Source organism: Herpailurus yagouaroundi, unplaced genomic scaffold (assembly GCF_014898765.1).
Source record: "Herpailurus yagouaroundi ecotype Mexico unplaced genomic scaffold, PumYag 192, whole genome shotgun sequence".
NCBI lineage: Eukaryota > Metazoa > Chordata > Mammalia > Carnivora > Felidae > Herpailurus > Herpailurus yagouaroundi.
Genome location: NW_024412423.1, coordinates 15,911,392 through 15,932,414, shown reverse-complemented (window position 1 = coordinate 15,932,414; position 21,023 = coordinate 15,911,392). Strand labels below are relative to the sequence as shown.

At 34.5% G+C, this 21,023-nt stretch overlaps 1 protein-coding gene and 1 long non-coding RNA gene across 4 annotated transcripts in view; both read right to left on the bottom strand.

Annotated features, from left to right (window-relative positions):
• The window catches only part of SLC12A2 (solute carrier family 12 member 2), a 109,076-nt gene that overhangs the window by 35,257 nt on the left and 52,796 nt on the right, over positions 1–21,023 (bottom strand). For all 3 annotated transcript variants that reach the window (XM_040444378.1, XM_040444379.1, XM_040444380.1), the window contains exons 8-15: positions 19,579–19,706; positions 19,398–19,482; positions 16,337–16,488; positions 10,838–10,945; positions 9,660–9,783; positions 8,464–8,565; positions 6,916–7,071; positions 5,533–5,632 (exon numbers count right to left, since the gene is read on the bottom strand). In XM_040444378.1, coding sequence (XP_040300312.1) covers positions 5,533–5,632; positions 6,916–7,071; positions 8,464–8,565; positions 9,660–9,783; positions 10,838–10,945; positions 16,337–16,488; positions 19,398–19,482; positions 19,579–19,706 — 955 coding nt within the window. The remainder of the gene's footprint in view (positions 1–5,532; positions 5,633–6,915; positions 7,072–8,463; positions 8,566–9,659; positions 9,784–10,837; positions 10,946–16,336; positions 16,489–19,397; positions 19,483–19,578; positions 19,707–21,023) is intronic.
• LOC121010650 (uncharacterized) lies at positions 11,795–15,314 on the bottom strand. The gene is made up of 2 exons (XR_005781313.1): positions 13,676–15,314; positions 11,795–13,514 (listed from the first exon to the last, which is right to left on the bottom strand). It is a non-coding gene; the product is annotated as an uncharacterized LOC121010650 (long non-coding RNA).

Genomic DNA, 21,023 nt, shown 5'->3' with positions numbered 1-21,023 from the left:
AATCAAAACCACACTCAGATATCACCTCACGCCAGTCAGGGTCGCCAAAATGAACAAATCAGGAGACTATAGATGCTGGAGAGGATGTGGAGAAACGGGAACCCTCTTGCATTGGTGGTGGGAATGCAAACTGGTGCAGCCGCTCTGGAAAGCAGTGTGGAGGTTCCTCAGAAAATTAAAAATAGACCTACCCTATGACCCAGCAGTAGCACTGCTAGGAATTTACCCAAGGGATACAGGAGTAATGATGCACAGGAGCACTTGTACCCCTATGTTTATAGCAGCACTCTCAACAATAGCTAAACTATGGAAAGAGCCTAAATGTCTATCAACTGATGAATGGGTAAAGAAATTGTGGTTTATATACACAATGGAATACTAAGTGGCAATGAAAGAATGAAATATGGTCCTTTGTAGCAACGTGGATGGAACTGGAGAGTGTTACGCTAAGTGAAATAAGTCATACAGAGAAGGACAGATTCCATATGCTTTCACTCCTATGTGGATCGTGAGAAACTTAACAGAAGACCATGGGGGAGGGGAAGAAAAAAAAAAAAGAGGTTAGAGAGGGAGAGAGCCAAAGCATAAGAGACTGTTAAAAACTGAGAACAAACTAAGGGTGGATGGGGGGTGGGAAGGAGGGGAGGGTGGGTAATGGGTATTGAGGAGGGCACCTTTTGGGATGAGCACTGGGTGTTGTATGGAAACCAATTTGACAATAAATTTCACATTAAAAAAATCATCTAAAAAAGAAAATGAATCACTCCTTAAAAAAATATATATATATTTATATATATATATATATAACAATTTTTTACTTGTAAAGGTAATAAATATCCCAGTTCTTTCACAGAGTTCCAAAACTTCCTAAGAGCTTGGCCTTCCTTTCATGTACAAAACAGGTCATTTTCCATCTTAGTTTTATCCTATCATAATGATTTCTACTTCGTAATATCAGCCCTATCTAATCTAGCTTACTTTTAATGACGGCTGTTGTATCAGTAAAATCATCTATGGTTGATTTGAAGGTTTCTATGTGAAGTAAAAGTTTTGATTCTAAATTATGGTGGAAATCAAACTTAAATTCAACTGCCCTTGTAAACACAAAACAGTGGCATGACTTTCATATATTCTTAATTCTTTATTTTAACTGAAAAGAAATGGAAATCAATGTTATTTAATGTAAAAATATTTAAGTATCCATTTTATAAGTTCAAACATTAGGAAAGATTCTTTAAAACAAGAATTTATATGATTAAAACAAACGTTAAGAAAAAGGAAATAGACTAAAATTTCTGACATAATCACTAAATTGGTAGGGTAGTTCCTAACTTCATAAAGTAAGCATGAGAACTTGAATAAAGACTATGAAAACCAAAGCGAACCAAAATAACTAACGTATTCAGAATTTTAGCAAGCTGTCTGAAAAAACCAATTCTGTCTGGGAGAAGGGCGTTGGAGTGATCAAACAAGAAATCAGCCTGTACGGCCCAGATTGCTAATAGTTCAGTCTATCTGAGCTTTAGCAGGTTAAAAAGCTCCTCAGCTAGAAATTACACAATTCCTATCCTTCCTGGTAGCTTACCACTGACCCTGTGAGTGGCTTACAGCCCATATAAGGAAGCTGGCTGCCCTCCATACTTTGTTTCCCTTTCCTGTAAGCCACACCATGGATGTGCTGATGACTCTGACCACATGGACAAAAACACCTCCTAGGAAACAGCAGACTGACAAGATACAAAGAATGTGGGACCTGAGTGACCAAGTGCAGCAAATCTGCCTGCCATGAACCATCCATCTGCCTCTGGACTACCACGTAATATGGATGCTTGTCTTATGTAACCACTCTACCAACTTTCCTTAACTGTAGTTTAACCTACACTCTAACATAATCTAGAGTTGCAGTTCAAGAACTGGTAGCCCCTATCTTCACTACATGGTAAATATACCACAAAGGCTTACTTCAGTATAGTTGTATCATAAAAGCATCAAAAAAGCAGAATACAAAATATATTAGGGATGAGACTGAGTAACAATGACAGAGGGCAAACATCTACCTTTGTTTTAATTCCTTCCTCAAAACAGTCCATTGTATAAAGGGATTTTTAAGGAAAAAAAAAAAAAAGGAACAGGAGAAAACACAGTAGTATGGAGATACTGAAAGCTAGAAAGGAGAGGGAAAAAACAACAAAAGATAGGCCCCATATTAGGAAGAGGCTAAATCCTAAAGCCTAAGAGAAAGCTGTGAAGCTACCTGATTTGACAACTAAAAATCACCAGTGCCTACAAGTTAGAGGCAGTGGGTGCCTCTGGAAGTGCCATGAACCATGTATTAAAGAAACTGAAGTAGGAAGCACTGGTTGCAACTTTGCATAAGAAACAACTAGAAAGAACCAAATCATCTTCATTACCATCATGAATACATTTCTGTGTCCTTCCCCAATCCTGCCAGGCTAAGGCTTATTTGCTAAAAAGGGGCTCAAAACCACAATGAGGTATCAATTCATAACACTCAGAAAGACAAGAAGTAAGTGTTGGTGAGGATGTGGAGAAAAGGCACCCCTCACGCACTGGTGTTTTACATGAGTCAAGATATGGAGGCAACCTAAGTGTCCAGTGACAGATGAATAAATAAAGAATACATGGTATGTATACAACAGAATATTACTTGGCCGTAAAAAATAATGAAATCTTGCCATTGTGACAACATGAATGAACCTAGAAGATATTATACTAAGGGAGTTAAGCCAGACAGGGAAAGACAAATACCACATGATTTCACTTACATGTGGAGTCTAAAAACCAAAAGAGAAAACAAACAAGAAAGAGATGAAAAGACTCACAAATATAGAGAAGAAATCAATACAACAACAACAAAAAGAAAAACAGGCTCATAAATATAAACAAACTGATGGCCACCAAAGTGGAGGGGATTGGGGGGATGAGCAAAATGGGTTAAGGAGATTAAGAGGTATAAAACTTCCAGTTTCAAGTCTTGGGGATGAAAAGTGTATCACTGGGAATAGTCAAAAATACTGTAATATACTTATCATGACAAGCATTTCATAATGTGTATAATTGTTAAATCACTATGTAGTCTACCTATAACTTTAGAATTTAAGTAAGTTTTAAATTTTATTTATTTTAAGTAAGCTCTACACCCAACACAGGGCTTGAACTGATGAATGACCCGAGATCGAGAGCTGCATGCTCTAACAACTGAGGCAGCCAGGCATCCCTAAAACTAATTTAATATTATATGTCAACTATACTTTAATGAAAACATTTTTGGTCTGTGACACACTAGCAACAACTGAGAGTAGAAGCAGCTACTTTAATCAGGGGAGGAATGGAGAAAACATTTACATACTGAATCCTGAGACCTTCAATCTCCTCTCCCACTTGACTCTCAGAACTCACTAGCCACGACTGTCATCAACAAGCAAAAAATTAAAAGATTCCTTTCTGTGAAATCTAATTGTAAAAAAAACAATCTTCAAGATGACTTAAATTTCTCAAAGAACCAGCAAAGCCACATTCATCTCCATTAAGGGCTTCAATGACAAGCTCCAAGCACCAATGCAGAATTTCCCTGGCCAAGGACCACAGTTACTTCACACAAGGCAAATCTAAGCACCCAAGCTAAAAGACAGGAAACAGAGAGAAAGACATTTCAAGAAACAGAAACTACAAGGTGGAGAAAACCACATCTTTAGCTAAGTTTGGTGAAGGCTGAGACAGTGATATGTATAAAATTAAATAAGAAAAGGAAAAAAATTGGTTCCAGAGAAAACAAGAAAGCTGTACAAGGAAAGAAAAAGGAGTCATAATTACCACGTGGCTCAGCTATGAATCATTTTAAAAAGTCATAAAAATATAAAAACCTAATCAAAATAATGACATAAAAATATATTGTGAGGATGGGACAAAGGGAAGAGTGCATGTGTGTGGTGGGCACATGTGGGTGAAGGACGGCAATTAAATTTAATTAAAGTTAAATTAAAAATCAAAAAGTACAGCAAGACAACTCTAATGTTGGGGAATATCAAGTAATTACTAAATCAATCAGCTAAGAGTTGAAAGAGGTTGCCTGTGGTATGACACAAACAGGGACATGAAAAGTCAGGCAACTATGGATTTTCATGATTTTCTTCTGTTTCTCTCAACTATGTTCATGGGTAATTCTGATAAAGATTTAAGAAGCCATACTGGAATAAAATACATCTTTTCAATGTTCCCATTAGTATAACAAAGCAAAGCAAAAGGTATTCATTGATGGCAAATTCACTCTGAGTCTTGGTCATACTCTCAGTTCCGTAATACAATTTTTTACACAAAGGGAGGATTTCTATTTTCAGCCATACTTGGCATCAACTATTCAAAATGCACTAAAATTAAAGTTTTCCGCCCAGGGCTCTCATTGCTTTTTCTTTTCCCAATTTCTCTCTACTCCAAAGCTGAACATCTGTGGTCTCTGGAAACTTTTCATTCTAGAAAAAAAGAGATGGGGGGCAGGATCCAAAAAGTAACAGAAAAATACATAAAGACTCTTCTTACTGGGCGAAAACTGGTAGAGCAATTCTTTTCTGTCACTCATTCACTCCTTAGGATTTCTTTCAACAGTATTTCCCCTTTTGGTTTATTGACAGGCATGGAACACATCTCTTCATTATTCAGAAGCCACTGAGATGTGATTACTCATGAATACAGAAAGTCAACTGCTTACAGCCAGGCTTAACTGAACAGTATGAGAAAGACTATTTAGATCAATTTTTAAAAAAATGGCAAGCCTACTTTCCACAAAATGCAAAATCTATAATTTCTAAGAATCCACATAGGGAAATAATGAGACTTCTTGATTTAGAGGGATATGTATCAGTAGCACTTTAATAACTGAATTCCATCAATTGTTAGAAGCAGGCTGAATTAAGGAATAGTTTTTATTTTTATTTTTTAAGGAATAGTTTTTAAATTGATGATTAATACACTACTATAAAATACAAAGCCACTTATTGAGTAAAACAGTATAAATGTTCTTTAAGACATTGATTCTTTATCATCAAAACTGGATTCCAGAAGTCAATGATGAGAGAAAAAAGCAACTAACATGAAAATAGTTAGTGCTTTAGTATAATTACAAAATAGGGTATGTCAAAAATCCCTAAGAAGCTCATACTTTGTAGTTGTACAGTGGTTACTGAACTTCGCTGGCCACAAGGGGAAGAAACTATTCACTTTATGACAGCTACCATTTAAAAGCCTTCAAATGAGAGACTTCTGACACTTTTAGTTTTGTAACATTTTTGTAAATCAGATAATTCACCTCTTTATCAATTTTTGATAACAAAAAAATCTTACTACCCTGGTTTTTGAACACATGGCCCATCCAAAGTCCAGCCAAAACAAAAACGAATATTCTGTGCTTTTAGGAAACTTCGCAAGAAATATCAGCAGATGAAAATGTTACCGAACAGTAAGTCAAGAAGTGAGTGGCACCTAACACAGATGCTTCTATGTCACCTTACCGCTTACCTGAAGTTTTTCACGTGGTCTTCCACCCCTGAAAGACGAATCGAATGCTGCAGAGCATTTAGGTAAGTCAGAGCTTGTGTAGAGGATCCCCAGTTCACGTCTGTGGGAAGACAGGGTACACACAGCAACACACCAGTATTAACCAACGATCAAGAACCAGTTTGAGGCACAGAGAAGTAAACGATGCTCTGTTTAAAAAAACAAATGCTAAAATAAACCAATGTATTGACAATGCTCAAGAGTTCAAGTGCATGGCATGACACTGTGATAATACTAATCTGAACTGGAACTGCATTTAAAGAACAAGTACAGTTCAGAAAAGACTAAGGTGATGGGGCTAGAGACACGCTGTGCATGCAACTCAACAAAGTTCCACAAATAATTTTAAGATTATTGTTTATATAGCCAGAAGCCTACTGGGAAAGAGGCTGATCTCTGATGGAAAGATTTCAAAACTGTGAAATTACCATTCATAGAACTTAATAGTTTGTTATTGGAACAGGAAAATTTCACACTCTGCATTGAGTAAACAGCCTGGACACCAAATAGGACTTTAGAAATTTGTTATTTTAGAGAAATAATTGTTTCTAAGATGGCTAAAACATTACCTTCTTTGTTCATTTCATTTCTAAAGCCAGCACTCTAATCCAAAACCTCCCTGCATCATATCTGGATTGCAAAATGCTTCCTCACAGTTTCAGATGACGACACTGCAGCTACTCTTGCATTTCTTCCTAACTTAGTCGAATGGGGCCAAAACTTGTCAAACTTTTCTCACTGGTTCCTCCCTCAGTGTTACAGTTACCACACTACACTGGACCAATCCCAATACACCTAAGGATCATCATCTTATGTAGAGATACACCCAAGAGTTACCAACACGACACGTTCTGGGAAATCTTTAACCCCAGTTAGAACATGTTTGTCAAATGTTCCCTGCTATATGGTGAACTAACGGAAAGATACCACATCTTTCTAATATACCGTCCATTCCGTGCAATTTACTCCAACAGGTGCTAAGACCACAGTACTAACACGTATGCTTATTAGGCTAACAGCTATTACAAGAGCTATTCTACGAAGTCTAATCCTTCCAAGGAAAATTGTAAAATACATTGAGGGTCACCCAAATGTTAGTAATACAAATGTGTCATTTTTCTGTAAGTAGGATTAGTTAAATTTACGGGCAAGTATGAAATTACATAGAATAAAAAGTCTAGTGGTAATTATTTCACTAAGTCTACATATATCTGGAAATGAGAAGTATTTTAGGTTTTACACAAAGCACCTTTCAAGTACACAGAAGATGAAGCTTAGACAGGAAAAGTAACAAAGAACTTCGAAGTGTCTTGTGGCTTGAAACAATAATAAAAGAGTACTAACCTGGTTTTTTGTAGGTCACATAAATATACAGCCCAAGGACTATGACATATGTTAACAATGCAGCCCACCAGTTAATGACAAACATCACTATGCAGCAAAGAATAGCTCCAATAAGTGATATCCACATGTTGTAGTATTTGAATGCAGGACGCCATCCTAACAATTACAAACAAAACAGATACATAAAAGTCAGTGAAATACCTTATCTGCTTTAGACAATGGAACATATGTGTGCACAAAATAACTTTCTTTGTGGTTGCTTTAAATATTCAGTATAAGGCTAACATATAAAAGTAGATTCATGGAGCATTACTGAGCACAATGAACTTTCACAATTTTTGAAGGCCATGAAGAAAGCACACGTATTTAATTCTACCTTATTCTATGCATCAACCTATCTTAGTGAATACAAAAAAACTACAAAAGATTGAGAGGAAGTTTCAAGTTGAGTCTTTACAAGTGTGGCTTTATGTTTTAGACTTTACCATGAAACATACGCATATTCTAATGCATATACAAAAGAGTTCAAACAAAATTTTCTGGAAAACTTAATTCATCTACTTGCTAGAAAAATTAACAGTTGGGTGTAGAAACTTATCTTCCCATTTGATGAAGTATTTATAAATTAAGTTCACTATAAAAAAAAATGCAAATTTTCATTCCATAGCCAAAAATATTATTTAAAAATCATTTCAATAAATTTCATATTCTTTTCTTAAATTAAACTTTTAATTGTGAAATTATTGCAGATTCCCACAAAGTTGTGAGAAAGAATCCAGAGAAATTCTGGGGACTTTTTACCTAGGTTTCCCGCAATGATAACACCTTGCAAAATCACACAATAACACAACTAAGATACTGATATTAATACAGTAAAGACAAAGAACAGTCCAATATAAGCAGCCCTTGTGTTATCCTTTTACAACCACACATACCCATCTCTAAAATTTATATTCTTAAAGGAAAGGCTGAAGCTAAGATGTGTGTGTCCCAACTTCCATACTTTATCTTCCCTATTCTGAGAGAATTGGAGACCCTTAGAAGGAAAATTGCCTTTGTTCCTTCATTCTTTCTCTGATGTCCAGCTGTTGTTATGGTTTATAATAAAAAGTCCTCGATGAAAGCATATGGGGCAGTTTTTCAGTTCCCAGAGACCATTTAAAACAGAACTCCACAGAACTTACTGTGCTAAAAATATTTTTCTGGGCATGTTAGCTTTATCATAACCATGTTCTTAGAACTTAAATGGAAAACAGTTAAATAAATAATAAAAACAGGGAGAAAATAATTCTTTCATAGTATTAGTCAGAATTGGAGATCTACAATGCTATCTTAAATGGTTCTAAGAAACAGTAAACTACCAGTAAACTTCATGACAAAGAGATCTTTGAAGACTCACTTAACTTGACTCTAGAGTAAAGGTGGACTGAGCATTAATGGGTTAATCACTCACAACACCATCTTTTAAAATGTGTTGAAGTTTTATTATTTTCTCTAAAATAAAAGACATTAATGCATTCACAGAACTTTAAGAAAATGTAAGATCACCTGGAGATTTTGCAAGTGAGGCATGGAACACCGAAAAATTGATCAAAGCATACGATGCAAGGAAGAAGTTAGAGATAATTGGAGCGATAACATTCAGTTCAGCTGCAAAAGACACATGAGGTGTATTTAAGGACACACTATACACATTTTTTAACTTTTTAAAACATGAAATTATTTTAAGCCTTTAGATGATAGATAGATATACCCCTATATCCACACTTCAGATTTAATGAGTACATATATTTTGCCACATGTACTTCATATACTTTCAGACATCGACCCTTGGGTCCACAGTTGAACCCTTTCCACCTCATTCTTCCAAAGTTGCCCTATTTTTCCAGTGACATTATATAGTTTTACTAAACACATATATAGTCCACAAGTTTTATGCAGTACTGTTTTGGGTATTTTCAAAGTCAGACAAATACCATATTTATCATTTTGCAATTTGGTTACATTTATTATATTTGAGACTCATTCATACTGATATGTGGAGATAAAGCGTATTCATTATTTTTACTCTTCGATAATAGTCTGCAGTTTCATTCTTCTGTTAGTAGGTATTCAAGTTGCTTTCCTTTTCTATTATAAATAATGACACTAAAAACATCTTTGGATATGGTTCTTTGGATATACATGCAGTTTCTTTAGGATATATATATAGACTGCTAAAAAGAACTGCTGGACTGTGAGAACCTTTACAAAACATTAGTGATTTATTCTCCAAAGTAGCCATACCGAAGAGATACCTAGCAGCATTACATGAGAGTTAGTTTCCATACTTTCTGGTCTAATTCAGACTTTTAATAAAAGTCCACTATCATCTTCAGCAGTGGAAGACTCATTTAACTCACTTGTGATCAAAGGTAAAAGTGCCCAAAAGTAGCTCAGGGGAGGCTCTACCTTCAGGAGGGCACTAAAACCCTTTCTCGTACGCTGTCATTTTATTTTTTTCAGGGACAAGAACCTAGGAGTTCCCTCTGATGGAGACTTAGTGATGGTAATAATTTTCGCAGGTATGTACTGAGCACTATAATTTATAGTATTTTCTACGTACACTTTCATTTAATCACAAAAAAACTAACTTAGTTTACTAGGCAAATTAAGGTTTTCTTCATAATTTAATAATTCAATGTTTAGAGTTCACACTATAAATGTTACAAAATCTGTATTAGCACATCATTTGTATGACTAACCAATTAAGATGAATCCAAGGGCAATTAAGAATGTTAAGATGTAGCCACGAAGAGGTTCATTATTTTTCCCATAACCTTTAGCAAACATCTGGAAAGCTGGGTAGATGTTGTCCTTACACAGAGCCTAGTGAAGAAAGGCAAATATTAGAGGAAATATAATGAAATTAGACAAACAGACTTCCTTACAGTTATAATATGTGTAAGTGTATAATACTGTATAATACTGTATAAATGTATAATACTGTAAAATTTCAGACACAGGATTAGAACACAAGATTTCTACTTCTTGATCCTCTTTCTTCCCACTGTGTCACACTGCTTTACCTAATAAACGATAAAGGAGACCAAACATTTCAAGTATCAAAAGGTAGTTGGTAGAGAATACCGCTGAAGTTTTTATCTACCTTACGCCCCTCCCCACGCTGAAACTCTTTTATGAAGATAAATGGCAGAGAAGCAGGCATACAAATAAATCTGAAAATTTGAGGAGTATGACATAGGTGTGACCAACATCACACAAAAAAAAGTCTAAATCCTAGACTTAAAGCAAATAAAAATCCTTATTATCAAACTTAACCACTTTTCTTAAAACTCTACTAAAAACTATTTTAAGAGATATATTCTACATTGACCCTACTCACTGGCTACAACTATAATATCAGGAACAAGGCTGCAGAACAACATCCTATTCAGTGTCAGCTGTTTGCTTAATGCTCATTAAAGGGAGATAAGATGTGCCTCATTCATCATCCTGAGTAGCTAACACAATGTGTGGCATATAGTAGGCATTCAAATGTTCATAAATCAAAACATAAAGGCTGTCATCATGCAAGAGGGCACAAGGTCCTTTAATTCTTTCAACTTATACTTGGACTGCATTCCTTATTCTTAGTAAGACATTATAAAAAATTTGTGCAATGAGATTAAGTTGAAAAAACAAAACTCCATCACCATTTACAGATAGACAACTTGACTATACCTTCACAGTAGGTAAATGCACTAATGTTTATATAACGAGAAACATTCACGAAATTAAAGATACCGGTTCTTGAGATGTGTGTGTATATATCATACACATATAAAGGCAAACAAATGATTTGAAAAAGTTAAGAATCTCAAAGTGAAATATATTACCATAACTTCCCTTTCAATAAAGCTTGTACTATGAAAATACCTACCTGAAATATTTTGGGAGCACTCACAAGGGATGCTAATGCAGAAGAAAGAGTGGCTGAGAAGATACCTGCAGAAATTAATGGTGCGAATCCTGACACCATGCTCATTACCTTAAAAAAGGGGAAAATTAAGTGTTACAAACAGGTCAAGAAAGAACAAAATACTATATATCATTATTATGCTAATGAAGGAGACTAACAGTCAGGGCAGGGGGATATGATAATCACAAGCAGTAATAATGGTTATGTGCATTACAAATTTCTAAAACATATTTACCAGTAGCATTCACCTTGAATCTTTTTATTTGGTAAAATTTCAGACACACAGCAGACAGAAGAGCATAATGAACCACCAAGTATTTATCACCTGCTTTCAACAATGATCAGCTCAGGACCAATCTCACATCATTGTGAATCAAACCCCAGACATCACTTAATAAACAAATATACAAATATTTCACCATGTACCTCTAATGGGTAAGAACTTTTAAAAACTGTAACTACAAAGCCACTGTCAGAATTTAAAAAGTAGTTCCTTAACATCACCAAACAGCCTATCACCATTCAAGTTCTCCAAGTTGTCCATCTTTTCTTGCCTTTTTAAATAGTTTAAACCAAAATCCACAAAAAGACCACACATTAAATTTGGTGGATACGTCTCTTAAAGTCTTTTTCAATCAGCAGGTTCACTGCTTTCCTTTACATTTTACTATTAAGTCATTGTCTCAGAGAAGCCTCACACTTCTGGATTTCACTGACTGCATCTCCAACTTGTGGTATGTAAGCCGCTGCTCTCACCTCTGTATTTCTAGTGAACTGACATATCTAGACAGTGCATCAGGATGAAATACAAGTTCTGTGGCAAGAGTATTTCAAGATGGTGCACTTCCATCAAGAAGGTTGTTTTTTTCTTTCTTTTCTTTTCTTTTCTTTTCTTTCTCAAGAAGGTTGCTTTTTCTGTCTTTTCTTTCCTTGCTCCCTCCCTTTCTATCAGATTGGTATTGTAGTTATGTTTTCTCTTTTTTAAAAAGAGACCTCAACTTTCGGAACCTAATGTGGAGATATTTCTACCTGAAAGGACATAAGTCTAGGATGTGTCTTTAAATAATGTGGGAAGTAGGAAGTTATAAATAAAACAAAGTCAGCCAAGCACTGGTGATTAATAAAATCTCATAAAGTACATTACACTGCTTTCTCTATCTTTGTACATGTTCAAAAATTTCCCTAATGAAGTTTAAAAAAAAATGGATTGATCACTTAGATCATGAGAAGACAACCAGATACATCCAAACTGAGGGGCAAAAAACAAAGTAACATGCCTGGACTTTTTAAAATAACAACACCCTGGAAGATTAAAACAGGCAGGCTGGAAACTCCTAGATTAAAGGATTTTAAAAGAACATGATAACTCAATGCCATATGTAACCTAGATTGGATTTTGGATCTATGAAAAATACCTATAAGGGACATTACTGAAGCAAGTGGGGAAAATGAAGATGGATGATATATTTAAGTAACAGTATTTCAACAACAACGAATTCCTGAAGTGGGCTAACTATCCTGTGCCCATATAGAATATTTCAAAGAGCTCAAACTGATGGGCATTTTATGGTGTGTATAATTTGTTTTCACATATTTGAGAAGAAAGAGACTATACATATATACAAAGGTAAAGGCCTGGGGCAAAACATAAACACCTAGTAAATTTAAGTGAAGGGGTAGGTATAGAGGTATTCATTGCACTGCTCCTCCCACATCTTTGAAAACTATGAAAAGACAAGACCGAGGTGGAAAATTGTCTGGAGGACTCAGGTACTGTCAACTTGACCCATCCATTATAAGTTCCACCAGTAGTGAATGATGATCATTACCTAGATTCATTACTTCCCTAGTAGAGATTTACTTTTCATTTATAGTGACCAAGACCGTGCCAACTAAGAAGAAGGAGACAAGGAAATATGGTTTTAAGGTATTTGTGACTATTTTGCCCTTGACTGTAATTTTATACTTTAAACCAGATGTAAAGTTAGCTATAGGCATGATCCCGGGCCATAATGCATACATCTGGTTTCATGTGTTGATAATTCCACCTTGTTTCACCTAAGTAGCTCTCCCTGTATCTTTCAAAAGACTTAGTATTAAAAATGAAGAATACATTAAAGTGGTTAAAAAAATATTAGCATTGACCTCTGTAAGCATTTCAGAGAGAAAAAAATCTTAAACAAATGATTTTCTATTCGGCCCTTTAGTCAAATTTTGGTAGTTAGATATATGCCATATGTTTTTCACAATCACTATGTTTCACGGTCGTTAATACTAGATTAGCAGTGCAACTCCTGTCTTTGGGGAAGGAGATTATAAAGGACAGATAAGATGGACCAGGATAAAAATGAACAGACTTGATTTCTGCTATATATACTTTTCAAATCCAAAATTGTGTGCCTGTCCATCATGACCCCAAAGGTAAGTGCAAAGACAGGAGATAAAGGAAGAAAAAAAGCAAAGTACAGAGAAAATGATACTTTGCTGGATTAAGGCAAAACAGACACCACAAGCATTACATATAACTATAACCTTTCATCTGTCAATTTTGAGGGAAAAATCACGTTTCCTCTTCTTCTATCACCTCTGAAGGGAGGTAAATAATGCTCCACACTTAGCATCTAGAAACGCTATCCTTCTTTTTTTTTTTTTTTTAATTTTTTTTTTCAACATTTATTTATTTTTGGGACAGAGAGAGACAGAGCCTGACGCGGGGCTCGAACTCACGGACCGCGAGATCGTGACCTGGCTGAAGTCGGACGCTTAACCGACTGCGCCACCCAGGCGCCCCATAGAAACGCTATCCTTCTAAAATTTGCTGAGTTTCCTATTTTCTAGTTATATATTTACTCAATAACCTCTGCATTTCTCACCATTTTATGATAAAATATGAATAGCAAGGATAATGATAATGAATGTAAATAATGGTAACATCAGTGTTGTCCACAATACATGATGGAAACAAAGATGACAAAAATAAAGGTCTTATCTCTAGTAAGAGAAAAAAAAACAAAAGTCAAGATTTTTCTATAGGGGAAATATATGTGTATGTGTTGATGATTTGAGGTTCAAGAAAATCTTCATGGAACTGGGTTTCCTTGATTAAAGGAATATTTGCACATATAAAAAGAAAAAAAGTAGGTGCATTCCAAGCAGAATGAAGTGCCAAAAAAAAAAAAAAAAGGAAAAGACTAGGAGAAGCATGTGTGCATGTATATATGCAAAAATATGCAACCACATGGGTTCAGTGTGGATAGAAGGCAGTGGGACATAAGACTGGTTATGAAGGGTTTTGACTGACAGTAAAAAGGCTCACACTTTCTTTACTAAGCAATGGTGAGTCAGTGGTTTCAGAAGACATTAAAATGTAAAAACACATTAAGAAACCTACGACTATATATGTAAAAATCAAAATTTAAGACAAAATGATCCAAGTCATTTTTCTTCCTGAAGTATGAAAAGACAAAGACATGCACAATGGCTTTATCAAGTGTGGTTTTGGGTGGATTGCATCATCAAACTCCAACTTACATGCTTGTTACTTATGTTCTGTGTACCATTCTTCATTCTCTAAATGATGAGTTTACGCTTTTACAGGATTTTTTTGTTTCACTTTACAAAGCATTTTTAAAATTTTTGAAGATTTATTTAGTTGTATAAGCAAAGCAGCTTTACATAAACCAAGCTGCTCTTTGCTTTACTGAGTCCATACTAGACTTGATAAAGACAACACACTTTTGTATTTTAAGGCAACAACACAGAAATCTGATTGGCATTTTCAGTCACTGGGCAGAGATCAACATTTGTGCCTTTCATACACAATATCAATGTCAGAATTGGCCTGGATCATTAGCTGGATATGAATACTTTCTTTCATGCCTACGACTATGCCTAGTCTTGTGACTAGAAAAAAACAAACTTCTATTATATAATTGGGTTCAATATTTCTAAACACTGAAAATGTAGACAATTGCTTGAAACCACAAAAAATAAAAATAATGCCATTAAAAAGTTACAACATTTTATTACAAAATTTCATTATTCTACATGAAATTTATACTGTCCTAAAATACAATAAATCATCAATTATTGTTGATTATAATTACACTAAACTGTAAAAACACCAGGAAACAAAATTTTTAGTTTTTCCTTTGATTCAGTATAATCTTCTGTTTGTAAAAACCCATATATTTTATAAAAATTTCATTTTACCTTTAGAACCTTGTAGAGATAATAATAAAAGGAAGAAGAAATGATATCCTCCAAGTTCTGGACAAGTAGTGTTATCTTTTACACAGTTCATATGTTTTAAAAGGTCACAAACTTTCAAACATCCATTAAGAACTTAATTCTGGGGGTGCCTGGGTGGCTCAGTCAGTTAAGCATCTGACTGTTGATTTTGTCTCAGGTCACGATCTAACAGTTCATGAGGTCAAGCCCCATGTCAGGCTCACAATGCAGAGCCTTCTTGGGATTCTCTCTGCCCTTCCCCTGATCTCTCTGTCTCAAAAATAAGTAAGTAAACAACAACAACAAAAATATAATTCTGTTGTTCAATGGTAGTTTAGCACACTAGGACTATATGGGCCTTATCTAACTAAATAACACTACTGATACTCATGAGTGTTTTTTTAAAAGGGATTTTATATATAAAGCAATTATGTAGACACCTCTAATTAGAAAAACAAACTCATTTGAACAAATGTGGATTTAAAAAACTCAAACTAACATGAAATACTTGCGCATATCTAACAAAACACGTATAGGACTTGTATTCTGAAAACTACACAATGCTGATGAAGGAAACCAAAGACCTAAATAAATGGAGTAATAGACTGTGTTCATGGATTCTAACACTCAATAGAGTGAATATGTCATTCTCCCTAAATTGATATACAAGTTTAAAGCAGTTCGTAACAAAATCCCACCAAGACTTTTTTCAGATAAACATAAGATTACTCTAGAATTTTTATAGAAAATCAAAAAGAACTAAGATAACTAAAACCATTTTGAAAAAGGATAAAGTGGTAGATATCAATCTACTTGACTTTAAGACTTAATATGTAACTACTCTAGTCAAGAATGTATGGTACTAGTGGATGGATAGATGCAAACATCAATAGAACACAATAGAGAACCTAGAAATAGACCCAAGAAATATGACCATGTGTGAGATGCTTGTTTTCTGAAACTATACACCATACATATGTACTATATATTGTACCCTAATATAGAAGTGTTACCCTTGGGAGCACTTTTGCTCTTGAAGAGCTTCAGATTTTACCCTTTCAAAATTTTTCTATTTGCCCAATTTGTTATCTACAGACTTTTCCAACAGATATCTGGGTAGAAAATAACAATAGCCCTCCCTTCTAAGTTAGTGCTGGAATCTCAATGCCCAAATTTGATAGCAGTCTAACCTCTACATAAGTGTCTGTATAATATAAATATGATGCTCACCTGGAAATTGTTCATTAGGCCATAGGAACAAGGGCTGGTTTCACAGGATGAAAAGTCAAAGTTTAATTTGCAGGCTGCAGAAGTACAGTTTGTTAGCTCTGTTACAATAGTGTCATTAACGTTCCCAGTAGCATCTCGAACAACACAAGAACCTGAAGTGCAAGGTACAATAATAACAAGTAAGATAGCTCAAATTTATATTCATTTCAAAATTACATATATCCATAAAGCAAATTATGGTACTGAATATATACTTGTTAAAAGTACTGACATTTTCACCATTTACTTTCATAGCATTTATAGTTTACAAAGATTTACCTGTAATAGAATTTAAAAAGCATCATGATCCCCAATATTTTAATGAATCAAAACATTATTAAAAACTAGTATTTTGCAAATACACGATTAAAAACCCTGTACATATGGTTGTGGAAAATGATAACAAGCAAAACCATTTCTAGGTCTATTTGGTAAGATGTCCTTAAGCAAATATAAACACATTGTGTTGAAAGAGTTACAAATGGGAGAAATGTTTTCCTGCTCCAAGTATTTTACATTTGAAACATGCCAAAGATCAGATTTCAGGTAATATCAAACTTCTGTGAAGGAAAGCAATGTGAATATCAATGAATCACAATTCTGTTTAAACCTCTGGCTCAAGTAAGTCTACCCTGATATTAAGAAAATACATGATTATTGGAGAATTGATTAAAAATAACTTGTGGGGCAGAATGAACGGGTATAGGTGAAACAAGATTAAACACACATTGTTAATTCTTGATAACTTCATTGAAACTGGGTGCTAGTTGATTAGAAAAAGCTCTCTACTCTTGTGCAAAATTGAAAACTTCTATAATACGACATTTAAAAAACTTTATTGATAAAAAAGCATTTCATTATTTGGAACAACATATGATGTGTAACTACTGGCAATTACCATTCCTTAGACTTCATATATTTTTACTTTTGAAGCACTTTAGCACTCCTGTCTCACCACATATGAAGTAAAAATAATAAACAGTGTAGCCTAAAGTGAACAACAAACAGAAACTTAAGTTTGAAAGGAAGAACATTTTAATGATTAGACAGCCTACATCAAGTCCTTTTTGTCCTCAATTTCTTCATCTAACTCTCAGAATAGTGTTTGCAAAACCATGTTTCCTTAAAGGTGCTTGTGAAACCATTTGGGTGGGGGGACAAAAGAAGCTTGTCTACCCTTTATAAAGCATGTATGCTTTTAAGTGTTTCATATTCTGATGTTCTACATGGAAGTGATTGGGTGAAAAAAGGTTCCATTACTTTGAACTAGTTACACAACCACTGATGTAGGCTGGTCAGGGAGAAAAGACACTCCAAGGGCTAATGTGGACAGAATGAAAGGAGTATGATGGCCAACAGCGTTAGGGGGTAACATACAAACAGAAACCATTTATTTGCTGTAACTATTTTCCAATTTGAAACATAACCAGTTATATAAACCTTTCTTGAAATTAAAACTAAATTTTCTTGTGCCAAGAACTTTCAGGGGAACACAAAAATATTTTGCTAAGCTTATATACATAATTGATTTGTTTTTTCTGAATGAATTTCAGAGATTTGCACATATACAGACTTGGAAGAATAAATGAAATCCAACTCCTTTACTAAATGTGAATTTAGCCCACCATGATAGCATTATTAGCATTTCCAATTCTTGTTTAGTGAAGTTTCAAAATTACATTTAGGCAAATTAACAGGAGAGTTTATAAAAAGAGTTCTGTCATTACTTCACAACATATCACCAAATATGTGACAAAATACAATTTTCTTGGAGTGAGCAGGTGGCTCAGTCGGTCTGGTGCCCAACTTCGGCTCACGTCATCATCTCATGGTTCATGGGAATGTCATGATCTCATGGTTTGTGGGAACAAACCCCAGATCAGGCTTTGCATTAACAGCGCAGGGACTGCTTCAGATTCCCTGCCTCCGTCTCTCACTGCCCCTCCCCTACTCATGTTCTCTCAAAAATAAATACACATTTAAAAAATTTTTCTTACCGAAATACTATGAAAACCTTATACTCTGTGGTCTATGATTTTGGAGTTTGATTCTTCAGACTGGTTTTAAACTAAAGCTTTATTCTTATAATATACTTCAGAGATTTAACTGGAAAACTTGAGTCTAGACATTAAAACAAGGCTTACAATTCAAGAATATATGTGTTCTGGGTAAAGTATATAGTTTCACCTAAGTGTAGTAAACGCAATACAATTTATCTATAGTCACTACATGTAAATTACAGGCAAATCAATATTTACCTTTTTTTCTGGATTAGTATATTTTAAAGAACCTACTTTACTAACATTCTTTAAAGAATTCATTATAAAACAAAACAAAATCTCTCTTTGCCAAGAAAACACTTCTTGAAATCAAGTGTCAGTTATCCTTGGTAAGGAAATCTCTAAACTTTCAGTCTTGTGCAAAACAGTGATTTAGAGACTGGTTGACCACTTAAGTCCTTTCAAGTTCTAAAATGCCATGATTTCATGAATGTAATAAAAGATTTAAAACCATTTTCATTCAATTTAGTATGTCCTGTTTACCAGAATCATTTTTTTATGACAGAAAATGCCAAATGCTGTTTAAATGTCTTGAAACAATCTTCATACGTAGTAAGATTAACATGCAAATATAAAATAATGACCATAAGCAAAAATATTAAAAATTTTATAAAGATCACAAAGTAAAATTCACTTACTTCTACACCATTGTATTACATTTTCTATAAACTGTAGCTCAGTGAAATTTAAGTTTGCAAATAAGACTACATAATTTTCTAATTTACTTTAATAAAAATCTTAGAGGAAAAAACAATAGAGCATCTGGTAGTTTAGCTAATGCCTATAAAACCATTACCAGTTTATTTAAAACTCTTTCTGAATTAAAATATGCAACTCTAAACCTTCTTACTGAAATATTTCTTAATTTAAAAGTTAGAAATATAAATGTCATGGAAATAAATACTTAAAGTGTGTACATCATGAAATTTCTAAAACACATAAAAAACTATATGGTTATTTACCTACGGATACTGCAATTCCTATGTAAACCACTGTAGTAATTAAAATGGCTAAGAGTGTTCCTTTGGGTATGGCTGACTGAGGATCCTAGAAGGCAAGAAAAAAAATTTAAGTCTACCTTTAAAAATAATATACATCTACGGTTTTTTATACAGAAGTGATCCAGTACCTTGTAATACTTACCGCAAGATCACCTGAGATATTTGCTCCGGCAAGAATCCCAGTTGCGGCAGGGAAAAAGATGGCAAATACAGAAAAGAAAGTCTCTTCCTCCCGAAAATCTGGTCCAAAGTTCTCATTAAATATTTCAGCTATGGAGAACAAAATGTCTTTGGCAATTAGTGGAAAGCAGATTGCACCACTATAATTTAGGTCAAGTCTGAGCGATACATATGCACGATCCCTCGCTTTTTTTCAGTTCAAGTCACTGGTAAATTCTTGAATACCTCCTAGGTGAAGTCTGGCATTCCTCTTTTCTTATATGAGGGAACAGTTTACAATCAAAATGATGATTTGACTTCGGTCATGCCTACTAGTCCATACGCCTTACTAATTATGTTTCAAGCACCTCTACCTTGATTGGTATCACTAGTCCAGATGTCAATCAAAGCATGGATAAACTTCTTAATGTCTGGGGTCAGTCAAGGAAACAAGAAAGGAGGTAGAAAAACATCATACTAACATGGAACCATTTTTTTCTTACGCCTAACCTACATACTATCTGTATAGCTTTCTCTACTTCCTAGTGCTGACCTGTTTATGCTTCGATGCTGAATTATTCATCAGGCTTCCACAGAATTTTAGCTAAAGCAAACTAGGTAAAGTCCCTTTCCATTGTAACAATAATTAAAGCTTTAACTAGTCCTACTGTTTTCATCTATTATGATGGGCCTTGACAATGAAATAACCCACTAACTGTCATTTAACCATCCACCCATCCACCAGTATCTGAGTGTGTGCCATACGCCAGGTCCTCTGCTAGAGCCATCTGGTAGCTCACTACCTTAGTAAGATGAATGGCAAGACAGCAAAGCAGTATCAGTCACCAAGAAAAAAAGTCACATTCCAAAATTTATTTAGATTTATGTACTTCAGACTGAGATAAATCTAGATATGCTACTTATACAATATTTATTACTATACTAGATAGCTATGCAATACTTTTGTAAAGTTGCCAAGGATCTGAAACACAAGGAAATGAAAAACGTGGCAGTTATTTGTAGCTATTCTGAAGTCAACCTAAGTCACAAAGAGAAAATATATAATTACTAGGAATATTTTTAGAAGTAATCATCCACTCTAATTTTTAACACTTCTTTTAGAAATAAAGTTGCAAAAAGAAATGCTCAAAAAATTTTTTTATCCTAAAAAAACACTTAAGTAAAAAATCACTTGTAATTAAAATAAATGTCACAATTTATGAGAGCATAAAATAAAGAAAAGGAACTACCTAAGTAATGCTACTGAACTTCACTTCTGGCATGCGTAGTAGACACCTGTCCTCCCAATGGAGAAGATAAAGAATTTAAAGCCCAGCTTAGAATCAGGCATGAGTACCACTCATAAAAACATATTATCACACTATCAACCCAGGACCAGAAGGCACAAATAATGGGTTGTGAAGAGTG